The sequence below is a fragment of the Pongo abelii genome, chromosome 7 (assembly GCF_028885655.2).
Source record: "Pongo abelii isolate AG06213 chromosome 7, NHGRI_mPonAbe1-v2.0_pri, whole genome shotgun sequence".
In the NCBI taxonomy this organism is placed as follows: Eukaryota; Metazoa; Chordata; class Mammalia; order Primates; family Hominidae; genus Pongo; species Pongo abelii.
In genome coordinates, this window is record NC_071992.2 from 24,247,261 (window position 1) to 24,269,860 (window position 22,600).

At 43.2% G+C, this 22,600-nt stretch overlaps 1 protein-coding gene across 5 annotated transcripts in view; it reads left to right on the forward strand.

The window, feature by feature from the left end:
• Nucleotides 1–5,352: 5,352 nt before the first annotated feature.
• The window catches only part of PPP3CC (protein phosphatase 3 catalytic subunit gamma), a 99,035-nt gene continuing 81,787 nt past the window's right edge, over nucleotides 5,353–22,600 (forward strand). Inside the window, exon 1 of one of the 5 annotated variants that reach the window (XM_002818882.6) lies at nucleotides 5,353–6,115. In XM_002818882.6, coding sequence (XP_002818928.4) covers nucleotides 6,067–6,115 — 49 coding nt within the window. In that variant the 5' untranslated portion in view covers nucleotides 5,353–6,066. Of the gene's footprint in view, nucleotides 6,116–6,191; nucleotides 6,440–22,600 lie in introns of those variants that run through there. The other 4 variants (XM_063726579.1, XM_063726578.1, XM_002818881.6 and 1 more) reach the window with 4 other exon arrangements.

Below are 22,600 nucleotides of genomic sequence, written 5' to 3' on the forward strand. Positions count from 1 at the left end.
ACAAAAAAATTAAAAAATTAGCTGGGCGTAGTGGTGTGGGTCTATAGTCCCAGCTACTCAGGAGGCTGAGGTGGGAGGATCACTACAGGCCAGGAGTTGGAGGCTGCAGTGAGCTATGACGGTGCCACTACACTCTAGACTGGGCAACAGAGAAGATCCTGTCTCAAAATACATAAATAAATGGCAATTTTTTACAAAGAAGAAACTGGATATAGTCTCTGCCTTAATAGTCTAGGTGGGGAAAACAGCCACATGGGAATAAATAATATCCATCATGCATTAGGTGGTTGATCTGTTTACGAAACACTTTTGGTCCACAGAGGAAGGCTTTACCTCTACCTGGATGGATTAAGAAAGGCTTCAGAGAGGTGATTATAACAAGGCTGGATCTTAAGGCCATGGCTGAACCTGTGAGTCGAAGTAGAGAAGGAAGGGTGTTTCCAGGCTATAAGGATCAAATATCCAAAGGAGTGGAGCCCTGAACATATCTACTATATTCCAACCCCATGCCTCTGTACAGCTTGCCCAACCTAGGACACCTCCCTTCCTCCTTGCTCTTCACATCCCATCCTTCCTTGGAGAGCCGCAGCCCTGAAAAAACATAGCAAATGGTTTCAAGTGGCCGGCCTAAAAGGTCTCATGGGGCTACAGACAGAGAGAAGCTGTAGAGGTGAGTCAGGGTCAGGCTGGGAAGGAGCTGTTGGGCCAGGTTATAGGCTTTGAACTCGATCCCAAGGGCACCAGCGAGCCACTGAAGGCAGATGAGGAGCAGAGTCAATAGTCAGATTTTCTGTACAAAGTTGACTCTGGGCCGGGCATGGTGGCTCACACCTGTAATCCCAGTACTTTGGGAGGCTGAGGCAGGAGCATGACTTGAGGCCAGGAGTTGGAGCCCAGCCTGGGCAACATTGCAAGACTGAGTCTCTACAAAAAATTTAAAAACTTAGGCGGGTATAGTGGTGTACACCTGTAGTCTCAGCTACTCAGGAGGCTAAGGTGGAAGGATTGCTTGAGCCTGGGAGATTGAGGCTGCAGTGAGCTGTAATCATGCCACTGTACTCCGGCCTGGGGCACAGAGTGAGATCCTGTCTCAAAAAAAAAAAAGTTGATTCTGAGGTCAGTGTGGACAATGGATTAAGAGGTCAAGAACAAAGACTCAGGGACCTGTTAAGAGGCTGATGCAGCAGAGGGTTAGCCCCTATTCACTCCCAGCCTTTATGCCCTGAGAATAGCTGATTCTATTATAGAATCAGTTGAGATGGATTCCCGTAGACAGCAAGACACGTTCCCTGTGTCCGCCCCAAACAGCCCAAAGTCTTTTGAAACCTCTACTAGGATGGGAAAGCACCAATGCGATGGGTGAAGGTTTCTGGTGGTCTCAGCTTATACAGATCAAAGCCTTTCCAACCTAGTTTCCTTCCGGAGAAATCCATGGATCTAACGCCCTCTTCCAAACACAGAGATAGAAAGTGAGGAGAACTATTAGGAGCAGTGCTGGACACAAGGGCTGCAATCCCAGCTATCGGGAGGCTGAGGCAGGGAGAACTGCTTGAACCTGGGAGGCGAAGGTTGCAGTGAACCTAGATTGTGCTACTGCACTCCAGCCTGGACAGCCTGGGTGACAGAGTGAGACTCCGTCTCAATTAAAAAAAAAGAAAAAGAAAAAGAAAAGAAAACATTGCAAACCAATGGGAAGGGATGTATTATTCAATAATAGTAATGGAAAAATTAACCAACTACTGTATTTAGATCTCAAGTTGGGGCCATCTCATAACATCCAAATAAAATGAACCTCATTTAATGTGTTCCTATAGTTCAGTCTGTTCTCACAGCAAGCTCTGGAGCCTGAGTTGTACCACAAAGATATTCTTACCTTGAGGCAAACTTAGTCTGACCTGGAGGCCCTGATAGCCATTGCCCCTAGGACTGGGGGAGGGATGGTCATAACTCCTTAGGGGAGGGGGCGCCCATTCAACCTAAGGCAATTCTCTGGAGAAGGGGCAGCAATGAACTGTCAGCCACCAGCCCTCAAGAAACAGGCAGAGTACGGTAGCTCATGCCTATAATCCCAGTACTTTCAGAGGCCGACGCAGGAGGATCACTTGAGCCCAGCAGTTCAAGGCTTCAGTGAGCTATGATGGCACCACTTCACTCCAGCCTGGGCAACAGAGCAAGACCTAATCTCTCTCTTTAAAAAAAAAAAACAAAACAGCAACCAGAAGATGGTTATCCCTCATGGTGAAGGGGATCTGGGCAGGGCATCCCCGCCTCTGCTACAGGGAGGGCCTATTAATATTATCATCCCCACGTTACAAAAGAGGAAAGCAAGGCCTGAGAAGTGAAGGAACTTACCCATGCCCACAGCTGGAAGTGATGGTATCAAGGTCTGTTGGGTGTCACTGGTTGTTGCTAGAAGACTAAGCAGCTATTGAAACAGAGGACCAGCAAGGAACTTGGAGAAAGGCAGAGCTACTGAGTGAATCTCCTTAGAAAGGGGTGGGGAAGTCCGAGGTGGGCAGATCACGAGGTCAGGAAATCGAGACCACCCTGGCCAACATGGTGAAACCCCATCTCTACTAAAAATACTAAAAATACAAAAAAATTAGCTGGGTGTGGTGGCACGCGACTGTAGTCCCAGCTACTCGGGAGGCTTAGGAAGGAGAATCACTTGAACCCGGGAGATGGAGGTTGCAGTGAGCTGAGATCACGCCATTGCTCTCCAGCCTGGTGACGGAGTGAGACTCTGTCTCAAAAAAAAAAAAAAAAGTGGGGGTGGGGACGCGAAGGGACAGGGCTGCAAGTTGCTTACAATTACTTTGCTAAAGCCAAGCTACAGAATGACATCTGGATTCTGTAAATTAATGTATACCATGCTTGAGGACTCATGCCGCATATTCCACGTGGTGCTATAGAAAAAGCTCAGGTACTGCATGTCTCTTGATGATCATGGTGTTCACTAAGCCTCCTACCAGCTGTGTGACTTTGGGCAAGTTTCTTCACATCTCTGTGCCTCAGTTTCCTTATCTGTAAAATGGGGATAATCATATAAATGGGGTTGGTGTGAGGATTGAATGAGTTAGTATTTGTGGGGTTTTTTTGTTTTGTTTTTGAGATAGATGGAGTCTGTCTCTGTGCCCAGGCTGGAATGCGGTGGCACCATCTTGGCTCTCTGCAACCTCTGCCTCCCGGGTTCGAGCGATTATCCTGCCTCAGCGTCCCGAGTAGCTGGGACTACGGGCGCCCACGACTACGCCCAGCTAATTTTTGTATGGGTTTTTGCCACGTTGGCCAGGCTGGTCTCAAACTCCTGACCTCAGGTGATTCGCCCACCTCAGCCTTCCAAAGTGCTGGGATTACAGGCATTAGCCACTGTGCCCGGCCTGCAACGTTTTCTTTTTCTTTTTCTTTTTTTTCTTCTTTTTTTTGGAGACAGTCTCGCTCTGTCACCCAGGCTAGAGTGCCGGGGTGTAATCTTGGCTCACTGGAACCTCTGCCTCTCAGATTCAAGCGATTCTCCTCTCTCAGCCCCTCGAGTAGCTGGGATTACAGGCGTGTGCCACCATGCTCGGCTAATTTTTGTATTTTTAGTAGAGACGGGGTTTCACCACGTTGGCCAGGCTGTTTTCAAACCCCTGACTTCAGGTGATCTGCCTGCCTTGGCCTCCCAAAGTGCTGGGATTACAGGCGTGAGCCACCTTGCCCGGCCCGCAATGTTTTTTTTTTTCTTTATTTTATTTTATTTTTTATTTTATTTTATTTTTTTGAGACGGAGTCTCGCTCTATCGCCCAGGCTGGAGAGGTGCAGGGCCGCGATCTCGGCTCACTGCAAGCTCCGCCTCCCGGGTTCACGCCATTCTCCTGCCTTAGTCTTCCAAATAGCTAGGACTACAGGCGCCTGCCACCACGCCCGGCTAATTTTTTGTATTTTTAGTAGAGACGGGGTTGCACCGTGTTAGCCAGGATGGTCTCGATCTCCTGACCTCGTGATCCGCCCACCTCGGCCTCCCAAAGTGCTGGGATTACAGGCGTGAGCCACTGCACCCGGCCTTTTTTTTTTTTTTTTTTTTTTTTTTTTTGCTGGCCCGCAATGTTTTCTTAAACTTTTTATTTTTAGCTATCCTGTTGAGGTTCTTCCAGACGAATTTTAGCCTCTGACCCAGGGGTATGATTTGATAGGCGTGGAGTTCTGGTTACTTCTTAAATGAAGAGCTTCCCCAGGATATCTGAACAATTCTCTTGGGTGGAAGCCTCAAGGATCATGAAAACGAAAACCAAATTCTATTTGGCTCCTAAAGTCCTCTTGCCTCCTGCGGCTACCATCAAAGAGCTATGGTCAAAATTCCAAGGGCTAATTCAGGGTCTGATTCTACTATATATCCCCAGACCGCCTATACATAAATCTATATTATTGGAGATTTACGCTTAATCCTATAATCTTTTAGCTAGGAGCTGTCCAGTGGAATTTTCTGGATGTCCAATAAGGTAGCCGCATGTAGCTGTTGAACACTTGAAATGTGGCTAGTCCCCTAGAGGAACGGGATTAATTTAAATTTACATAGCTACATGTAACCACTCATTGGTCACTGCGGTAATTGTTAAGACTGCATATGTTTTATTGGATATGTTTTATTGGAACTTGCATATGTTTTATTGGACATCAGTTTCAATATTTCCTTTGCATTGCTAAAAGTCAAAATCCTTTTGACTTTGCCAGTTACTCAGTGAGAGGACAGTTGGAGCCAGTTTCTGTTCTAGGCTTACAGTTTTAAGGACAGATAAAGGTTAGTTTTTAACCTCGAGATTAACAGACTGTTAACTTTCTACGGACTTGCCCATGGGGTTCCACAGTGAGCCTGGGCCGGGGAGGCAGGTAACTGTGTCAGGGGGAAGAAAAAGGGGGCTTCTAGCTGGGCAGGTGACACACAGGGCATAGGAAGAGGTCAGTTCCTGTGGCCGAGGAGGAATGGCCCGGGGGTCCCAGGAGCAGAGATCTCCCTTCTCTTCGATGCGGAAAGTGAGGAGGGAGCAGGGCCTTGCTCAGAAACGGAGCTCCCCCAATCCCCCACCGCCCTAGCTACTGTACTGGAACTAGGATGGACACGAAAGTCCTTCTCACTGTATTAACTGCACTCAACACGCGGGAAAGATGAAGCGAGGGGGTTTAAATGTGTGGGTTTGCTGAATGACGCACAAAAACTGAAGGAGCGCGGCCGGACTGATCACACTCCTTGAGACAAAGCGAGTGGGAGACTCAGAGGTGAGGAGGGAGGTCGCCTGTGGGATAGGACTGGGAGGTCAGGGGTTCTCGGCGAGGCGGTCCCAGGAGGCGGCGCGGAGCGGCTGCGAGGCCGCAGGGCCGGGTCGCAAGATGGCCGCGGCCGGGCTGGCCTCCCGCGCGGGTCGCGCGGGCCACGCAGGCGGGTTTCAGATGTTCCGGGCCCGGGTAGGGGCTGGCAGGAGAGAAGGGGCCGGCTGCGGGGAGGGCTGACTGAGAAGAAGCGAAAATAGGCGGTTAGCAGCAGGGGCCCGGAGCCGGAGGAGCCGAGAGCAACGCGTGCGCAGAGCCCTACGGCCGCCCGGGAAGGCGGAAGCGTGGGGAGGACGGTGCTTCGGCCGGGAGGCCGGGCCGGGTCCGGTCCGCTTGGACAGCGGGGCCGCGCGTTGGGCCTCGGCGCGCCCACGACGGCGCGCGGGGCCGCTGGGAAGTTGTGAGAGCGGCGCGCGGGGGCGCGCTTGCGCGCACGAGGGCCCGGGCCGCGAGCAGCCGCGGCCGCCCCGGTCGCCACCTTTAGCAGCGGTCGCGGTCGCTGCCGAAGCGGTGTTCCCCGCCTTAGCCACTGGCGCCTCCCAAGAGAGCGGCCGGTGGGCCCGCGTCCTGTCAGTGGCGTCGGAGGCGGGCGCTGCGGCGGCCGCACCCTTCTGGTGCTCGGACACCGCTGAGGAGCCGGGGCCGGGCACGGCTGGCTGACGGCTCCGGGCAGCTGAGGCTGCCCGAGGAGAAGGCGCGGCTGCGGCGTAGGCGCACGTCAGGCGGGCTCCTGGAGCCTGGAGGAGGCCGAGGGGACCATGTCCGGGAGGCGCTTCCACCTCTCCACCACCGACCGCGTCATCAAAGGTGCCTGGCGGGCCGGGCCTTCCTCTGGGACCCGCGGGAAACGGCCCTTGGCTGGGCGGCGGCTCGGGGCGGAGGGAGGCTGGGGCCGGGCTGCGCCCAGGCGGCAGCCTCCGAGAGCAGCCCCCCGGACCCGGCGTTTTCTGCTGCACCTGGTCAGGTGCCTGGCCGTCAGTGCCAAGTTCCCTCCCGAAGGGTTCAGGGTGCACTGGGGACTACTTCTCCCACCACCCCCGAAGGGCCCGGATCCCCGTCTTTTTTTCTCTTTAAGAAACGACTCGGGGGAAGCCATCAGGGGTGGTGTGAGCAGGGAGTCGACTCTTCCAAGTAAGATATTTAAGGTTAGATCTTTCTTGACATCTGCCCCCCACCCTTTTTTAGGACGTATACCATGTGCCTTTTGACCCGCTTTCTCTAGATCATTGCAAGTCACTGCTATTACTGAAATAAACTTAGTGTGAGGAAGTCAGATAAATCCATTATATGATGTTTAAAATAAGTTTACGGAGCTCTTGACAGGGTAATGGTATTTTATTTTCCCTTTGGTTATAAAGACTTGGAGAATGATGTTTTCTGATTCATATGTGTACCTGCGTTAGATTTCTGTTGTTGTTATAAGAACAAAATGTAAAGGGCTCCTTGCTTTCTAAATCTTGTAGGGTTTTAGGTTATAGTTGTTTCTGCCTTTAAGCTAAGAAGATGGATTACACATAACCACTAATTTATGTGCTGCTTTTATTCAGTCGTAAGACTTAGGCACAACCCTTCTCTCTGAGATTAACAATCGGTTTGAAAGCGCTATTTTGTAAGAAGGGAATAGACTTAGGACCAGCTGTGTTAGTGGCCTCTGGATGCGGGGGTTAGCGTGACGGTGGGGAAAATTATTAAGATACTTTTCTTCTTTTTCATTTGGTATTAGAAGGAGAAAGGCAACTAATATTAGTGACGGGAATACATTTTTAAAGGGTGAGACGCCTTATTGCATGTTCAGGGAGGGGAAGAATTTTAGTGTATAACTTAGGTTTTCCCCCCGTCTCCCCAAATCAGCCTCATAAATGTTAATTATCTATGTTACATAATTATAATGGGATTTTTGAGATTTATCTGCTTAGCATTTGTATCCTATCGTTAGAGATTTAACTGAATTGTTCATCTAACTGACATTATCCCCTGAACAGTTAAATTATTGTGACCATTTAAATGTGTCTTCATATTATTAGTGTATAGTCTATAAGAAGTATATAACCCTCTCTTAAGATTCAGAGTGTACTAAACATAACCTTTTTTGAGGAATGAAGGTCATTATGTACATTAATTTCTGTACTGTGCTGTTAATACGGCCGGTGCATTCTGCTGTATACAGTTGTTAGCAGTTTCGTCCTGTACTAAAATGATTCCACAATGCTATACTAGTTCAGTGTTTTGTCTGCTTTTAGTTTCTCTCTCCAGTACTGTTTTCTGTCAAAATACGCCCTTACTGCTTTCTAATCTGCTACGTCTAAGCTGAAGTAGGCAGGGAAACCAGATAAGCCAGAACTGTGGGTCAAGTCAGAATAAATAGGATCTTAGTGAAGCTTAGTGCAGCCCTCAGGAATCTCACAATCAAATCACCATTGCACCATGTAATTTCCATCATAACATGCCATAAGATCAAAAGAAGATTAAAAATCTTAAATGACCCTTAAATATAGTAATAAGTATTGTAAAATAAAATGTAATAAAATAAAACAGTTAAAATGTAGGGGCTGGGGGCAGGCATGGTAGCTCACGCCTGTAACCCCAGCACTTTGGGAGGCCCATACAGGCACATCACTGAGGTCAGGAGTTCGAAACCAGCCTGGCCAACATGGCGAAACTCCATCTCTACTAAACATACAAAAATTAGCTGGGCATGGTGGCGGGCACCAGTAATCCCAGCTGCTTGGGAGTCTGAGGCACGAGAATTGCTTGAACCCGGGAGGCGGAGGTTGCAGTGAGCCAAAATGGTGCCACTGCATTCCAGTCTGGGCAACGGAGTGAAACTCTCTCTTAAAAAAAAAAAAAAAAAATGCAGGGGCTGGTTTATTGCTAGACATGTTTATTATTAAATAAACACTGTCATCATATCCTGCAGGATGCAAATTTGTTTTTTACCAAAATTAATTACCGAATATTGTGTACTTTTAAGACTACTCTTAAATAAATGAAATAGAAATAATTTCAGGTCCTTAGAATGTATGGATTTCTCTCCTATATAAAAACTTTAGCATAAGAGCTTGACCACAGCATTTGTGGCTTCATGGTGACTTATGTTGCTTTTTTCAGGGTTTTCCAGAGTTTGAAATAGTTGAAGAAAATGAGGTGTCACGTGTGCATAGCTAAGGTCCATTGTAACGGGTACTAAACCCTGGTCTGATGCTATCTTGTTTAGTCAGAGCTGTCTACATTTATTCACAGCTTGAAAGCTTTTTCGGAGGTGATACCACACCCCAGCTATTTTTGTTTCTGTCATTTCCTGTTAACTTTCAAGTGTACCTAATTGTTCTGTTTGAGCAAATTTTGGAGAAGAGTGGGTATGTGGGAGTGGTTTGTATTTTAGGTGTCCTTTAAATAGCAGCTTTCTTAAATTGAAGGATGTGGCTGGGCGTGGTGGCTCACACCTGTAATGCCAGCTACTTGGGAGGCTGAGGCAGGAGAATCGCTTGAACCCGGGAGGCAGAGGTTATAGTGAGCCAAGATTGTGCCACTGTACTGTAGCCTGGGCGACAAGAGTGAAACTCAGTCTCAAGCCAAAAAAAAAACAAAAAAAAAAACTCATCTGTAAAATAGGGTTAATAATACCTTCCCTGTCAAGCCTGGGTCATGCAAGTGACATAAAGGATGTGAAAAGGTCAAGTTAAGGTAGTACTTTGAGACATGATAATAGGTTGGTAATAGATCGCTTACTACAGAAGTGGTTAGTAGAGATATCATTAACATTTGAAAATATCAGAATTAGAAAGTATGTGAAATTATAAGCTACAAAACTGTTCCTAGTCAGGAGAATACCTATTCTACAGCATAATGGATATGTGGGTGAAATCTCATCGGTAACAATGTGAAGAGATCAGCACAGTTCTGTCTGGTACTTCCCAGGCAGCAGATTTCTTCTCTATCTGTTGAAGGTGTTTATTTTATGTTTAGACCTTCTTATGATTTTACTCATTCATTAAATGTTTATTGAGTGCCATCTGCAATGTACCCTAGTAGGTTGCTCATTCATTTCTTCTTTGCTTTAAAAGTAGCACTTCTGTGAGCCTTTAGAGCAGTTTGTATGCACTGGGGCACCATTACTGGTATCTGAGCCAGAGAACTAGGAACCCAAATGATTAAATTGTGATATTCTTTCTGCTTTATTATTTTTTTTCTAGTTTCCAAGTTCCTTTTCCTGTTTAAGGACATGTTTTTTCTTTGACAGTGATTTTTATAAAAGCAGTTTATTTCCCTGGAATGAATCTTTTCAGAAGCAACAAGGAAATTTCAGTAGAAATTACATGACAAATATAGAGAATCCATTGTCTTATTTTGTTATTTGATGGCCAGATGGGGTTTAACAGAAAAGTCAGATTTCTTTTTAGTAAGGTGCTGATACATTTCTCCCTTTCTCTTAGAATTCAAATATATTGTGTATTCACAGAGTACTGTACCATTTTTACCACACATGGGAGGCTACTGTTTCTTTAATATCGCGGCACTGGGAATATTGTGCTTATGGCTTTCTTAAAATATTTTAATATTAGTGTGGACAAAAATTGCTATTTCCACAAATATACCTTAAACCCGATTTCAATCTTTGGTACCTATACTTCATTTCTTTCCACAGCTCTCCCCCCACTCTCCCTTTTTTATATCGATAATGGATTTACTGAGGGTTTAAAATTTTTTCTCTTAAATATAAGTTTAATCCTGCTACTTACACAATTTAAAAATCAGAAAGGGAAGAAAAGAAAGACTTCATATTCCTTCCCAGCAGAAATAACTGCTTTTAATACCTTTGTGTGTTTCCATCTGCAGGTATATTTTGAATTCAAAGGAAAATGGATCACACATATTAAAGCTTTTGTTATACAATTATTTCATATTAACATAAATATTGTAATTTTACCTAAATATTTCCATAGTGGTTTCAATCAGTATGGAAATGGTTTCAAAGTGCTTATATTAATATTTTCGTTCTTTATATTTTCAGTGGGGACACATTAGTCACTTGATAGAATACCAACCCAGAAGAAACATTTTCAAGTATAAATTTTCAATGTGAATATGTTTTAAAGTTGATATCTCCTGGATTTGTCAACAGTATTAGTTTAATTTATGCTTCGTTTACCATGGTGATTAACAAGCTGCCAAACTTTTGAAACATTCAAAATCAGTGCTAATTGAGATTCATACATCTGAGTAGAAATCTGGAACCTCTGAAAGGGCATCTTAATTTAAACACTTAATTTTTTTTTTTTGAGCAAGGATAAAGTATTCTTTCTTACCTATATGTTATTGGTTGTGATCAAAGCTTTATTTATGGTCTGACATTTGATAATTAAGCTTTCTCTCTTTTATTGCATTTTAAAATGGGATTAAAATTTTTTTTTGCCTTATATAATTTTTAGTGTACCCTAACTTTTACTGGAGTGTATATGGGAAAATGTACAAATTATAAATGTACAGCTTAGTGAGTTTTTACAAATTTAGCACCGACATACCCATGTAGCCGCTCAACCAAAATAAATAGATTACCAGAATCCGAGAAACAAGCATGAGTTCACGTTCAGTTACTGCTTTCCATCCCTAAATGGGCAACAGTGGGGAAAATATGACACTTGTAACCATTATTCTGGCTTCTAACGTCATATTTGTAAAGTAACATACTAATCACATCTTACTGTAAAGTGAAAAAAACAAGGGACTCTGAGAGAAAAATGCTAAGGACTCATTACTTAAAGTGAAATAATTAATTAAAGACCTTTTCCTAAGCAGTATTTGATACTAGGAATTGAATGTCTTTCTATTAAAGTAACATTTTTGGAAAAAGCTAATTTTTAGGCCAGGCGTGGTGGCTCACGCCTATAATCCCAGCACTTTGGGAAGCTGAGGTGGGTGGATCACCTGAGGTCCGGCCCACGTGGCGAAACCCAGTCCCTGTTAAAAATACAAAAATTAGCTAGGCATGGTGGTGTACACCTGTAGTCCCAGCTACTTAGGAGGCTGAGGCAGGAGAATCGCTTGAATCTGGGAGGCGGAAGTTGCGGTGAGCTGAGATTGTGCCACTGCACTGTAGTCTGGGTGACAGAGCAAGACTCTGTCTCAGAAAAAAAAAAACAACAAAAAACTGATTTTTAGACATATCTCTATTAGAGACAAAATTATTCATTTAATTCTGGGATTTGTAGTCATTTTGGAACTTTGCTGCTACTTAATTGCTAAATGACTAATGGGAATAAAGGGATGTCTTAGAATCATTACCATGCTTTGGTGCAATCATTACTAGACTATAATGCTCCTTTATAGTTTTTTTTGGTGGGGGACAGGGTCTCGCTCTGTTGCCCAGGCTGGAGTACAGTGGCGCGATCATGGCTCACTGCAGCTTCAGCTTCCTGGGCTCAGGTGATCCATCTCAGCCTCCCGAGTAGCTGGAACCACAGGCATAGCATACGCCACTGTGCCCAACTAATTTTTTTTTTTTTTTTGTGACAGAGTCTCGCTCTGTCGTCCAGGCTGGAGTGCAGTGGCGCAATCTCAGCTCACTGCAAGCTTTGCCTCCCGGGTTCACGCTATTCTCCTGCCTCAACCTCCCTAGTAGCTGGGACTACAGGCACCTGCCTCCACACCCGGCTAATTTTTTTTTTGTATTTTTAGTAGAGACGGGGTTTCACTGTGTTAGCCAGGATGGTCTCGGTCTCCTGACCTCGTGATCCGCCCGTCTCGGCCTCCCAAAGTGCTGGGATTACAGGCGTGAGCCACTGCGCCCAGCCTAATTTTTGTATTTTTTATAGAGACGGAGTTTCGCCATGTTGTTGAGGCTGGTCTTGAACTCCTGGGCTCAAGTGATCCTCTTGCCTTTGTCTCCCAAAGTGCTGGGATTACGGTGTGAGCCACTGCGCCCTGCCTTTTATAGTTTTAATGTTAAAATTTAGCAGCATTTTAAATTTCAAAACTGAGGCCTAAAACTTTCAACCTAACCTAAGTGGTATCTTTCTTAGTTATCTTTATATTCTATCTGGTTATCCAGGTGAATGTAGAGAGAACTTTTAGTTCCCCATATTCAATTTTGTTTTGTTGGCACTTTAGATTATCCTGAAGTCTTTTAGTTCTTGAGTCTTCGTTTGTTGTTAGAAGAGGGTTTAACTTGGTAACCAGGATCTTTAAATTGGGCACAGAAAGATATACTGGATGGCTGGACAAGATAATGTATTTCTTTGATGATCATTATTAGATTTACTAATTGCTAACAGTTCATGAAGGTTTTTTTGCAGCGTCTAGACAATGTCAGCCCAAGAGACTGAAATTCTAGATGAACAAACACTGAGAAATATTTGAAGAATTCATTCAGTAATTACCTATGTAACATTCTTGCTAAAAGTGTTTAATTTAAGCTGAGCCTAGTTATAGTAGACAATCAGACAAATCCAGTTTGTGGGACTTTCTACAAGACAGTTGGCCTGAACTCTAAAAATTTCAAAGTGATGAAAAACAAAACAAAACAAAAAGGGCGGGAAGACTGTTCTAGATGAAAGAAGTTGAAAGAGAAATGACAGTCAAGTACAGTGTCAAGCCTAGATTAAGAAAACAAAAAACCATAGAGGACATTTTGGGGATAAATGGGAAAATTTGAATATGGTGTATATATTAGACGGTATTATATCTTTTTTTTTTTTTTTTTTTTTTTTTTTTGAGATGGAGTTTCACTGTTGTTGCCCAGGCTGGAATGCAATAGCGTGATCTCGGCTCACCGCAACCTCTGCCTCCTGGATTCAAGCGATTCTCCTGCCTCAGCCTCCCGAGTAGCTGGGATTACAGGCATGCACCACCACGCCTGGCTAATTTTTTATTTTTAGTAGAGATGAGGTTTCTCCATATTGGTCAGGCTGGTCTTGAGCTCCCGACCTCAGGTGATCTGCCCACCTCGGCCTCCCAAAGTGCTGGGATTACAGGTGTGAGCCACCGTGCCTGGCCTATATCATTGTTAAATGTCTTGAATGTGACGATATGGTATTATGGTTATATAGGAAAATTATCTTATTTTTAGGCAATACCTGATGAAGTATTTACGTTGAAATGTCATTATGTTTGCAATTTGCTTTTAAATTGTTCAAAAAAAAAAATCATTTGTAGAGAAAAAAGCAAAAGTGGCAAAACATTTACTATGGTGAATCTAGGTAAGAGCATATGGGTGTTCATTTTATGATTCTTTCACTTTTCAGATAGATTTCAGTTTCTCAAAATGTAAAGTTGGGGACAGCCAGGCATGGTGGCTTTCGCCTGTAGTCCCAGCTGCTTAGGAGGCTGAAGCGGGAGGATTGCTTGAGGCCAGGAGTTCCAAGGCTTCAGTGAACTATGATTGCACCACTGTGTTCCAGCTTGGGTGACACAGCGATCACCCATCTCTATTTAAAAAAGAAAAAAGGGAGAAAAAAGTACAATTAAGAAATGGCTTGGCTGAGCGCAGTGGCTCATGCCTGTAATCCCAGTACTTTGGGAGGCCAAGGTGGCTGGATCACTTGAGCTCAGGAATTCGAGACTAGCCTGGCAACATGGTGAAACCCCATGTCTACGAAAAATACAAAAAATTAGCCAGTTGTGGTGGCCTGCACCTGTGGACCCAGCTACCTGGAAGGCTGAGGTGGGAGGATCACCTGAGCCAGGAGGCAAAGGTTGCAGTGGGCCAAGATAGCACCACACTCCAGCCTGGGTGGCTGAGACCCCATCTCAAAAAAAAAAAAAAAGAAATGCCCCAAAACAACTACAGCAAGGTTTAGGAAAGGCTGTCATCATATTTGAGGATTCAGTAGTGTCTTAATGGGGGAAAGCTGAAAAGAAGAAAATGAGCCTTAAAGATTATTATAGCTGATGTGAAGTGGAGACAACTTGTTTAGCAGAAAAAGTAGTTGTTTCAGCTACATGATAGGGGTTAGAAAAACATACAGAAGTCAGTATAGAGAAAGAGAAGGTACTTAACTAAGAAGTAGAGAGAAGATGGGCAAACTAGAAGGGCCAGAGAACTCAAAGACATAAAATGAAGAAAAAGAAGAGGGATAGTTGAAAACTGCTGGAGCAGTTGACATCAATTTCATTAAGGGGACAGCAAGACTATTTTGATGACGGTTTTTTTTTTCTTTTTTTTTTTTTTTTTTTTTGAGACAGAGTCTCGCTGTCGTCCGGGCTGGAATGCAGTGGCGCAATCTCGGCTCACTGCAACCTCTGTCTCCCGGGTTCAAGCGATTATCCTGCCTCAGCCTCCTGAGTAGCTGGGATTACAGGTGCGTGTGACCACACCCAGCTAATTTTTTTTTGTATTTTTAGTAGAGACCGGGTTTTACCATGTTGGTCAGGCTGGTTTCGAACTCCTGACCTTGTGATCTGCCTGCCTTGGCCTCCCAAAGTGCTGGGATTACAGGCGTGAGCCACCGTGCCTGGCTGTGATGACCATGTTTTAAAAACCCAAAACAGATAGGCTTATAAACCTATTCTGAAATCATAGAAAATCCAAATATTATCCAGATGGATGATGTGGAAAGTGGAATGGCCATGTTTTTTATTTTATTGAAGAGATTGAAGTGAAAAACAGGGTGGTAGTGCAATAAAATAAATATTTACACTAATGAATAGAGGAGAAAGAAAGAATTTTCTAAGTGTATTTTTCATCCCTGTTAATTGCACCACTCACCCATTTAGTCTCTGGTTCAGATGACCAGCCTGGGAATCAGGCCAGAGTCTTTTCCGTTTTACTGCATGTCCAGTCCCACCAGACTGAATGCTGTGAACCTTTGGTTTGTACATATCCTCTACTTCATCCTATTCTCACACCTTTTGCTTGTGCCATTGCAGGAACCTCTTGCTGGAACTATGTAGTCTGTCCACGCTGTCATCGTGATCTATGAACAATGTCAAGGGTCATTCTTGTGCTCAAAATCCTTCACGAACACTTCCTGCCTGTGCGATAAACTCTAACTTTTTTGATGGGCAGTACCCTGCATGTTAAACCTCTCTAGGCTTGTGTTCCATTTCTTCCTTGTCATTTCACAACCCTCATCCCCAACGTACTTTATTTTATTTATTTATTTATTTATTTATTTATTTATTTATTGAGACGGAGTCTCGCTGTGTCACCCAAGCTAGAGTGCAGTGGCGCCACCTTGGCTCACTGAAAGCTCTGCCTCTGGGTTCACGCCATTCTCCTGCCTCAGCCTCCTGAGTAGCTGGGAATACAGCCACCACGCCTGGCTATTTTTTTTTTTTTTTTTTTTTTTAATAGAGATGGGGTTTCACCGTGTTAGCCAGGATGGTCTTGATTTCCTGAGCTTATGATCTGCCCACCACGGCCTCCCAAAGTGCTGGGATTACAGGCGTGAGCCACCGCGCCCGGCCCATTTATTTATTTTTGAGACAGAGTCTCACTCTGTCGCCTAGGCTGGAGTGCAGTGGCGCCATCTTGGCTCACTGCAGCCTCCGCCTCCCTGGTTCAAGTGATTCTCCTACCCCAGCCTCCTGAGTAGCTGGGATTACAGGTGCACGCCACCACACCCAGCTAGTTTTTGTATTTTTAGTAGAGATGGGGTTTCATTGTGTTGACCCGGCTGGTCTCAAACTCCTGATCTCAGGTGATCTGCCCTCCTCGGCCTCCCAAAGTACTGGGATTACAGGTGTGAGCCACTGCGTCCGGCCCCCAGCCTACTTTAATACTATAGGTTGAGTGTTCCTAATCCAAAATCTGAAATTCTCCAAAATATGAAGCTTTTTGAGTGCCAGATGACACCACAAGTGGACACTTTCTTTCCTGACCTCATGTGATGGGTTGTAATCACAACCTGGGGACATAACCCAAAGTTTTTTCAGTGTCCCCAAGGGAAAAAGACCCTCCCAGCCCCCTTCGGTTGTGATATACCTTTTCCATGCACAGCATGATGGTGATGTCCAGGCAACCACAGATTGACCACGTAGGTGGCTAGGGTAGTGATACATTTGCTTTCTAATTTAGTGTACACAAATTTGTGCACAAAATTATTAAAAATATTTATAAAATTACCTTCACATTCTGTGTATAAGGTGTATATGAAACATAAATGAATTTTGTGTTTGGACTTGGGTTCCATTCCCAACACATCTCATTATGTATATGCAAATATTCCCAAATCTGAAACAATCTAAAATTGAAATGCTTCTGGTCCTAAGCACTTTGAATAAGAAGTCATACTTGTCGTCCCTAGAATGTTTTATATCTGTGAATGGGCTCTTTACTTCTGTGCGTAATTTTTTTTTTTTTTTTTTAACATTTTTAGAGGTAAGGTCTCACTCTGTTGTCTAGGCTGGAGTGCAGTAATGCGATCAGTGCTCACTGCGGCCTCAAACAAACTCCTGGCCTCAATTGATCGTCCTGCCTCATCCCTCCGAGTAGCTGGGACTACAGGCATGTGCTGCCATGTCTGGCTAAATGTTTTATTTTTATTACTTTTTTGTAGTGACAGGGTCTTGCTGTGTTGCCCAGCCTGGCCTCAAACTCCTGGCCTCAGGTGTTGCTCCCATCCCAGAGAGCTGGGATTACAGGCATGAGCCACTGTGCCTGGCCCTGCATAGAATCTTGTCCCTCAGCTTGACCAGCTCCTGTTTGTCTTTCAAGATTTAGCCGAGGGGACTTCTGAGAAGCTTTTTCTCCTCTGCTAAGAAGCTGTGGAGAGTAATGGTTTGAGAACATGGTCTTCAGTCAGACATACCTGGATTCAAATTTCTGTTTTTTTTTTTTTTTTCCAAGGAGATGGGGTCTTGCTCTGTTAGCCAGCTGTGCAGTGGCACCATCATAGCTCACTACAGCCTCAAACTCCTGGGCTCAAGTGATTCTCTTGCCTCATCCTCATGCCTGGGACTACGGGCATGTGCCACTATGCCCAGCTCAAATTCTTTTAGTGATGCATGACCTTGGATAAATCACTTACACTTGTTTTACCTGTGTTTCTTTATCTGTAGAAGAGGGATAATGAAACTTGCAGTGGCAAGCACATAGTGAGTGCTGCATATGTGTTATGTTAGGTGCTGCTGCCGCCATTGCTATCATCATCATCATCATCATCAGAATTACTGTCTCCTGTGAGCTCCCATAAACAATCTCATTGCTTTGCAAATCTCTTTAAATGTTTTCTTGTCCTTTCTTCACAATAAACTGCTCTCTTTAAGGGCAACCACTGTATCCTTAATGCTGAATGCAGTGCCTAACGCACACTTAGGTGCTTAGTAAATATTTAAGTATGTGCAAGCATAAGAAGCTTATTTTATGGATGACAGTGTAAGAAAGAGTACAGACTCTGCTGATTGGCCTTTGAGCTTTGTTATTTATTTTCTTTGCCACAGGTGTAAAATGGGAGATAGTGCCTACCTCAGAATTTAAAGATTACATCTCATGTTGTATGTAAAGTGCTTAGCATAGTGCCCACAGCAGCTGGTTAATAAATGTTAGCTATTATTTAAAAAATAAATCAATCTTGGATCTTGGCGAGATTTGACAGCAGATCTATTTTACTTTAAGTGACATGTGAAATGAAGATTTAAGAGTATTGTATTATATATAGTCACGCTTACATAGTTGCTTAATGATTCAGAGTTCTGACAAATGCATCCTTAGGCAATGTCATCATTATGCAAACATCGTACAGTGTACAGTTATCCCTTGGTATATGTGAGAGCTTAGTTCCAGGATCCCCACATATACCAAAATCCCTACAATAGTCAAGTCCAGAAGTTGGCCCTGTGGAACCTGAGTATTCAAAATGTTGGCCCTGTGTATTTGCAGGATTGGGTTTTGCAGCCTGTGTTTGGTTGAAAACATTTGCATATAAGTGAACCAGTGCGGTTCAAACCCATGTTGTTCGAGTTAACCGTACTTACACAAACCTAGATGTTACACACCTAGGCTGTATGTTATAGCCTATTGCTTCTAAGCTACAAACCTGTGCAGCATGTTACTGTACTGAATACTGGAGGCAACTGTAACACAACAGTAAGTCTTTGGGTATCTAAACATATCTAAACCTAGAAAAGGTACAGTAAAAATACAGTATTAAAGATAAAAAATGGTCCACCTGTAGAGGGCACTTAACATGAATAGGGCTTGCGGGACTGGAAATTGCTCTGGGTGAGTCAGGGAGTGCGTGGTGAGTGAATATGACGGCCTAGGACGTTACTGTGCAACACTGTAGTCTTTATAAACACTGCACACTTAGGCTATGCTAAATTTATAAAATATCTTTCTTCAAAAGTAAATTAGCCTTAGCTTACTGTAACTTTTACTTTATGAACTTAAGAAATTTTAAACTTTTTAACTCTTTTGTAATCATACTTAGCTTAAAACACAAACACATACAGCTGTACATATTTTCTTCCATATCCTTATTCTTATAAGCTTTTACGATTTCAAACATTTCTTATTTTTAAAACTTTTTTGTTAAAAATGAACACACACCACACACATTAGCTGAGGCCTCCAGAGAGTCAGGATGATCAATGTCACTGTCTTCTACCTCCACCTCCTGTCCCACTGGAAGGTCTTCAGGGGAATTAACAGGCATGGAGCTGTCATCTCCTATGACAACAATGCGTTCTCATGGAATACCTCCTGAAGGACCTGTCTGGGGCTGTTTTACAGTTACCTTTTTTTTGTTTTTGTTTTTGTTTTTTGTTTTTTGAATAAGTAGAAGGAGTATACTCTAAAGTAATGATAAAAAGGGTGGTATAGTAAATGTATAAGCCAGTAACATATTTGTTATCATTATATGATTGGCAGTGCAGTAGGTTTGTTTACACCAGCAGTACCACAAATGTGAGTAGTAGTGCCTTATGCCGTGATGTTAAGACAGGCGAAAACATCACTAGGTGATAGAAATTTTTCAGATCCATTGTAATCTTACAGGATCTCTGTCATGTATATAGTCTTGTAGACTGAAATATTGCTGTGTGGCACATGACTGTTTTTTAACTTTACTCTTAGATATTGAAAGGATTTAAACCTAAAATGCTTAAGAAAAATGATGAAATTTTCCTTTTCTGCAATATAGATAGAATTTTGGAAGTGATGTATTCATAAATATTTGATGAGTTCCTGTTACATGGAGCACATTTCTGGTTATGCTTAGAAGGTTAAATACTGCTTGAAAAGTACTCACGCGGTGTAGCATATAATAGCCTCTCAGTAATGTCACAGAAACTTAGAACTTTGTAGTGACCTATGACTAATCCCACTGCGAAAGGAGCAGGTGACTAAATTGTAGATAATACCTGGTGTGAAATGTTTGTTCCCTTGATCTATAAATTGATAATCCTTTAATGTTTAATCGGACTGTGACTAGTGGCCTAAAGAGGTAAGACTTCTGTGTTTTTTTAATGTGTGTGCCTATGTATGTTTTTTTCTTGTGACCTAAGGCTTTGTGGAATTTTAAAATAGATTGATTTTAGTGAATGGCTGGAGTAATAAAGATAGTTGGTGGGTTTCTCCGTGGAAGCAAGTTGGTTATTTTTAACTACTTTGCACTGCTTTATGGAAAACATGCCACTATAGAAGTTATTGTTTCTGTTGACTATCACTGGTGGTGATTGTTACTTAGTTGGTTCTAGGAGGGCCAGTTTTTAGCTAATATTTTGAAAGTGAGTTCTGTGACTATTATTACTTAGTTCGTTCTAGGAGGGCCAGTTTTTAGCTAATACTTTGAAAGTGAGTTCTGTGACTATCAAAGACCAGAGGAATAATCTCAAAGAACCTGATCAGATCATTGAACTAAAATCACTTGTTCAGGTGAGGAACAGTTGAAAAGGCACATAATACTTTTGGTAATGTAACTTATTTAGCAGTACTTGTTCATGATTGGCAAGGCAGGTGAGTAGATTAGAAAATGAGTCTGAAAAAGTAGGGCAGGCCTTCTGGCTTAAAATAGGAATGAAAGCAGTGAACGGAGATAGCTGTTTAGGCAAATCCTAGTGTCCCATGAGGATAAGACCACCACAATAATCTAATAGCTTATAGGCCAGTAACCTTTAAGGTTTATGTTTCATACTTACCGCAGGTCATCACCCATCTGGCTGTTTCTCATTTATGCAGATCTACATCAGATTTTACTTGTGTGTACCTGAAAATACATATTGTTTATGTAGTCGATGTATATTGTAGTAGCATACAGAATCTGATCTTGAAAAGGCTGCAGAATTTCTTGAGTGTACTTTAGGAAGTTAGTTTTTCAAAATTTATTGAATTTTTACTTTGATAATTATAGATTCACAGGAGGTTGTAAATAAATAAATGTTAAGGGAAGTCCCAAACACCTCTCCCCTAACTCCCTTCCCTCTCTTTGCTAGTGTCAGTATCCCACACCACCACAGTACTATACCAAAACCAGGAAATTGACATTGGTGCAGTCCATAGAGCTTGTTCAGATTTCACCAGTTATACATGCATTCCTGTCTGTGTATGTGTGTTTAGCTTTATGCAATTTCACATATAGGTAGCATAATTTTCCAGCACAATAAGGGTACTCAACAGTACCGTAACCACAAGATTTAGTTACTTTCCCTGTATAACTACACCAGTCCCCCTTCTCCACGGGAAACTCAGTTTTATAGTTTGGCTATTGTTTTTAATCATGTGCAAACCTGGTTTGATTAAAGTTTTTGCTTCTGATTTGGAAGCGTTGTTAAATTTTTAATGAAATACAGGTAATCTGAAAGCAGCTGACACATGGTAAAAAGCTAGATTTGGGAACACTGAAAGACTTCTTGGATGCATAGGCTTAGAATGATTCTCAGCTCTGATTTATTTCCTTCCTTCGTTCCTCCCTCCCTTCCCCTCCCTCCCTCCCTCCCTCCTTCCCCCTCCGTCCCTTCCCCTCCCTCAATATTCTATAATATTGCAATATTTCATTAAAAATGTACAGCATATTACATATATATCTGAAATTTTCTTCTTTCTTCCTTTTAGTATACCTTCTATTTATTTTGGTACCAAGAATAGAATGCTGTGTAACAAACCCCTAAGAGTGTGGAAGTGGCTTTGGAACTTCTGAAACACCCAGCCCAAGTCCCATCTTTATTTATTTATTTATTTATTTATTATTATTATTTTTTTTCTTTTTTCTTTTTTTTTTTATTATTATTATTATTATTATTATTATACTTTAGGCTCTATGGTACATGTGCGCAACGTGCAGGTAAGTTACATATGTATACATGTGCCATGCTGGTGCGCTGCACCCACCAACTCGTCATCTAGCATTAGGTATATCTCCCAATGCTATCCCTCCCCCCTCCCCCCACCCCACAACAGTCCCCGAAGTGTGATGTTCCCCTTCCTGTGTCCATGTGTTCTCATTGTTCAATTCTCACCTATGAGTGAGAATATGCGGTGTTTGGTTATTTTTAAGAATTTTTTTTCCCAGGCTGGATCTTGGCTCACTGCAACCTCCGCCTCCTGGGTTCAAGTGATTCCCCTGCCTTAGCCTCTGGAGTAGCTGGGACTACAGGTGCACACCACCATGCCTGACTAATTTTTGTGTTTTTTAGTAGAGATAGGGTTTTACTATGTTAGCCAGGCTGCTCTTGAACTCCAGGCCTCAAGCGATCCATCCACTTCAGCCTCCCAAAGTTCTGGAATTACAGGCATGAGCCACTGTACCCGGCCCAAGTCTCAACTTTCTCATACCCTTAATTGATTTCTGTAGCTATCGTTGATTTCCTCCTTTATAATCTTCCATACTTACAGTCTGAACCATACGATGTACTGCTTAACTATTCTGTGTTTATATCTTGTTTTATGCGAATTCTGCTCAACTAGAGCATATGATTCTTCAAGGTAGAATAAATGTGTTAAAATTGTATATTTCGGCCGGGCGCAGTGGCTTACGCCTGTAATCCCAGCACTTTGGGAGGCCAAGGCGGGCGGGTCACCTGAGGTCAGGAGTTCGAGATCAGCCTGGGCAACAGGGTGAAACCCCATCTCTACTAAAAATACAAAATTAGCTGGCCGTGGTGGCACATGCCTGTAATCCCAGCTGCTCGGGAGGCTGAGGCAGGAGAATCGCTTGAACCTGGGAGGCAGAGGATGTGGTGAGCCGAGATCGTGCCATTGCACTCCAGCCTGGGCAATAAGAGTAAATCTCCGTCTCACCAAAAAAAAAAACAAAAAAACTTGTATATTTCACACATTTCCCATACAATGTGAGCATTTAGTAGGTACCAGATAAACATTTAGTTATTTAACTAGAATATAATTACTGCCCTAGTATT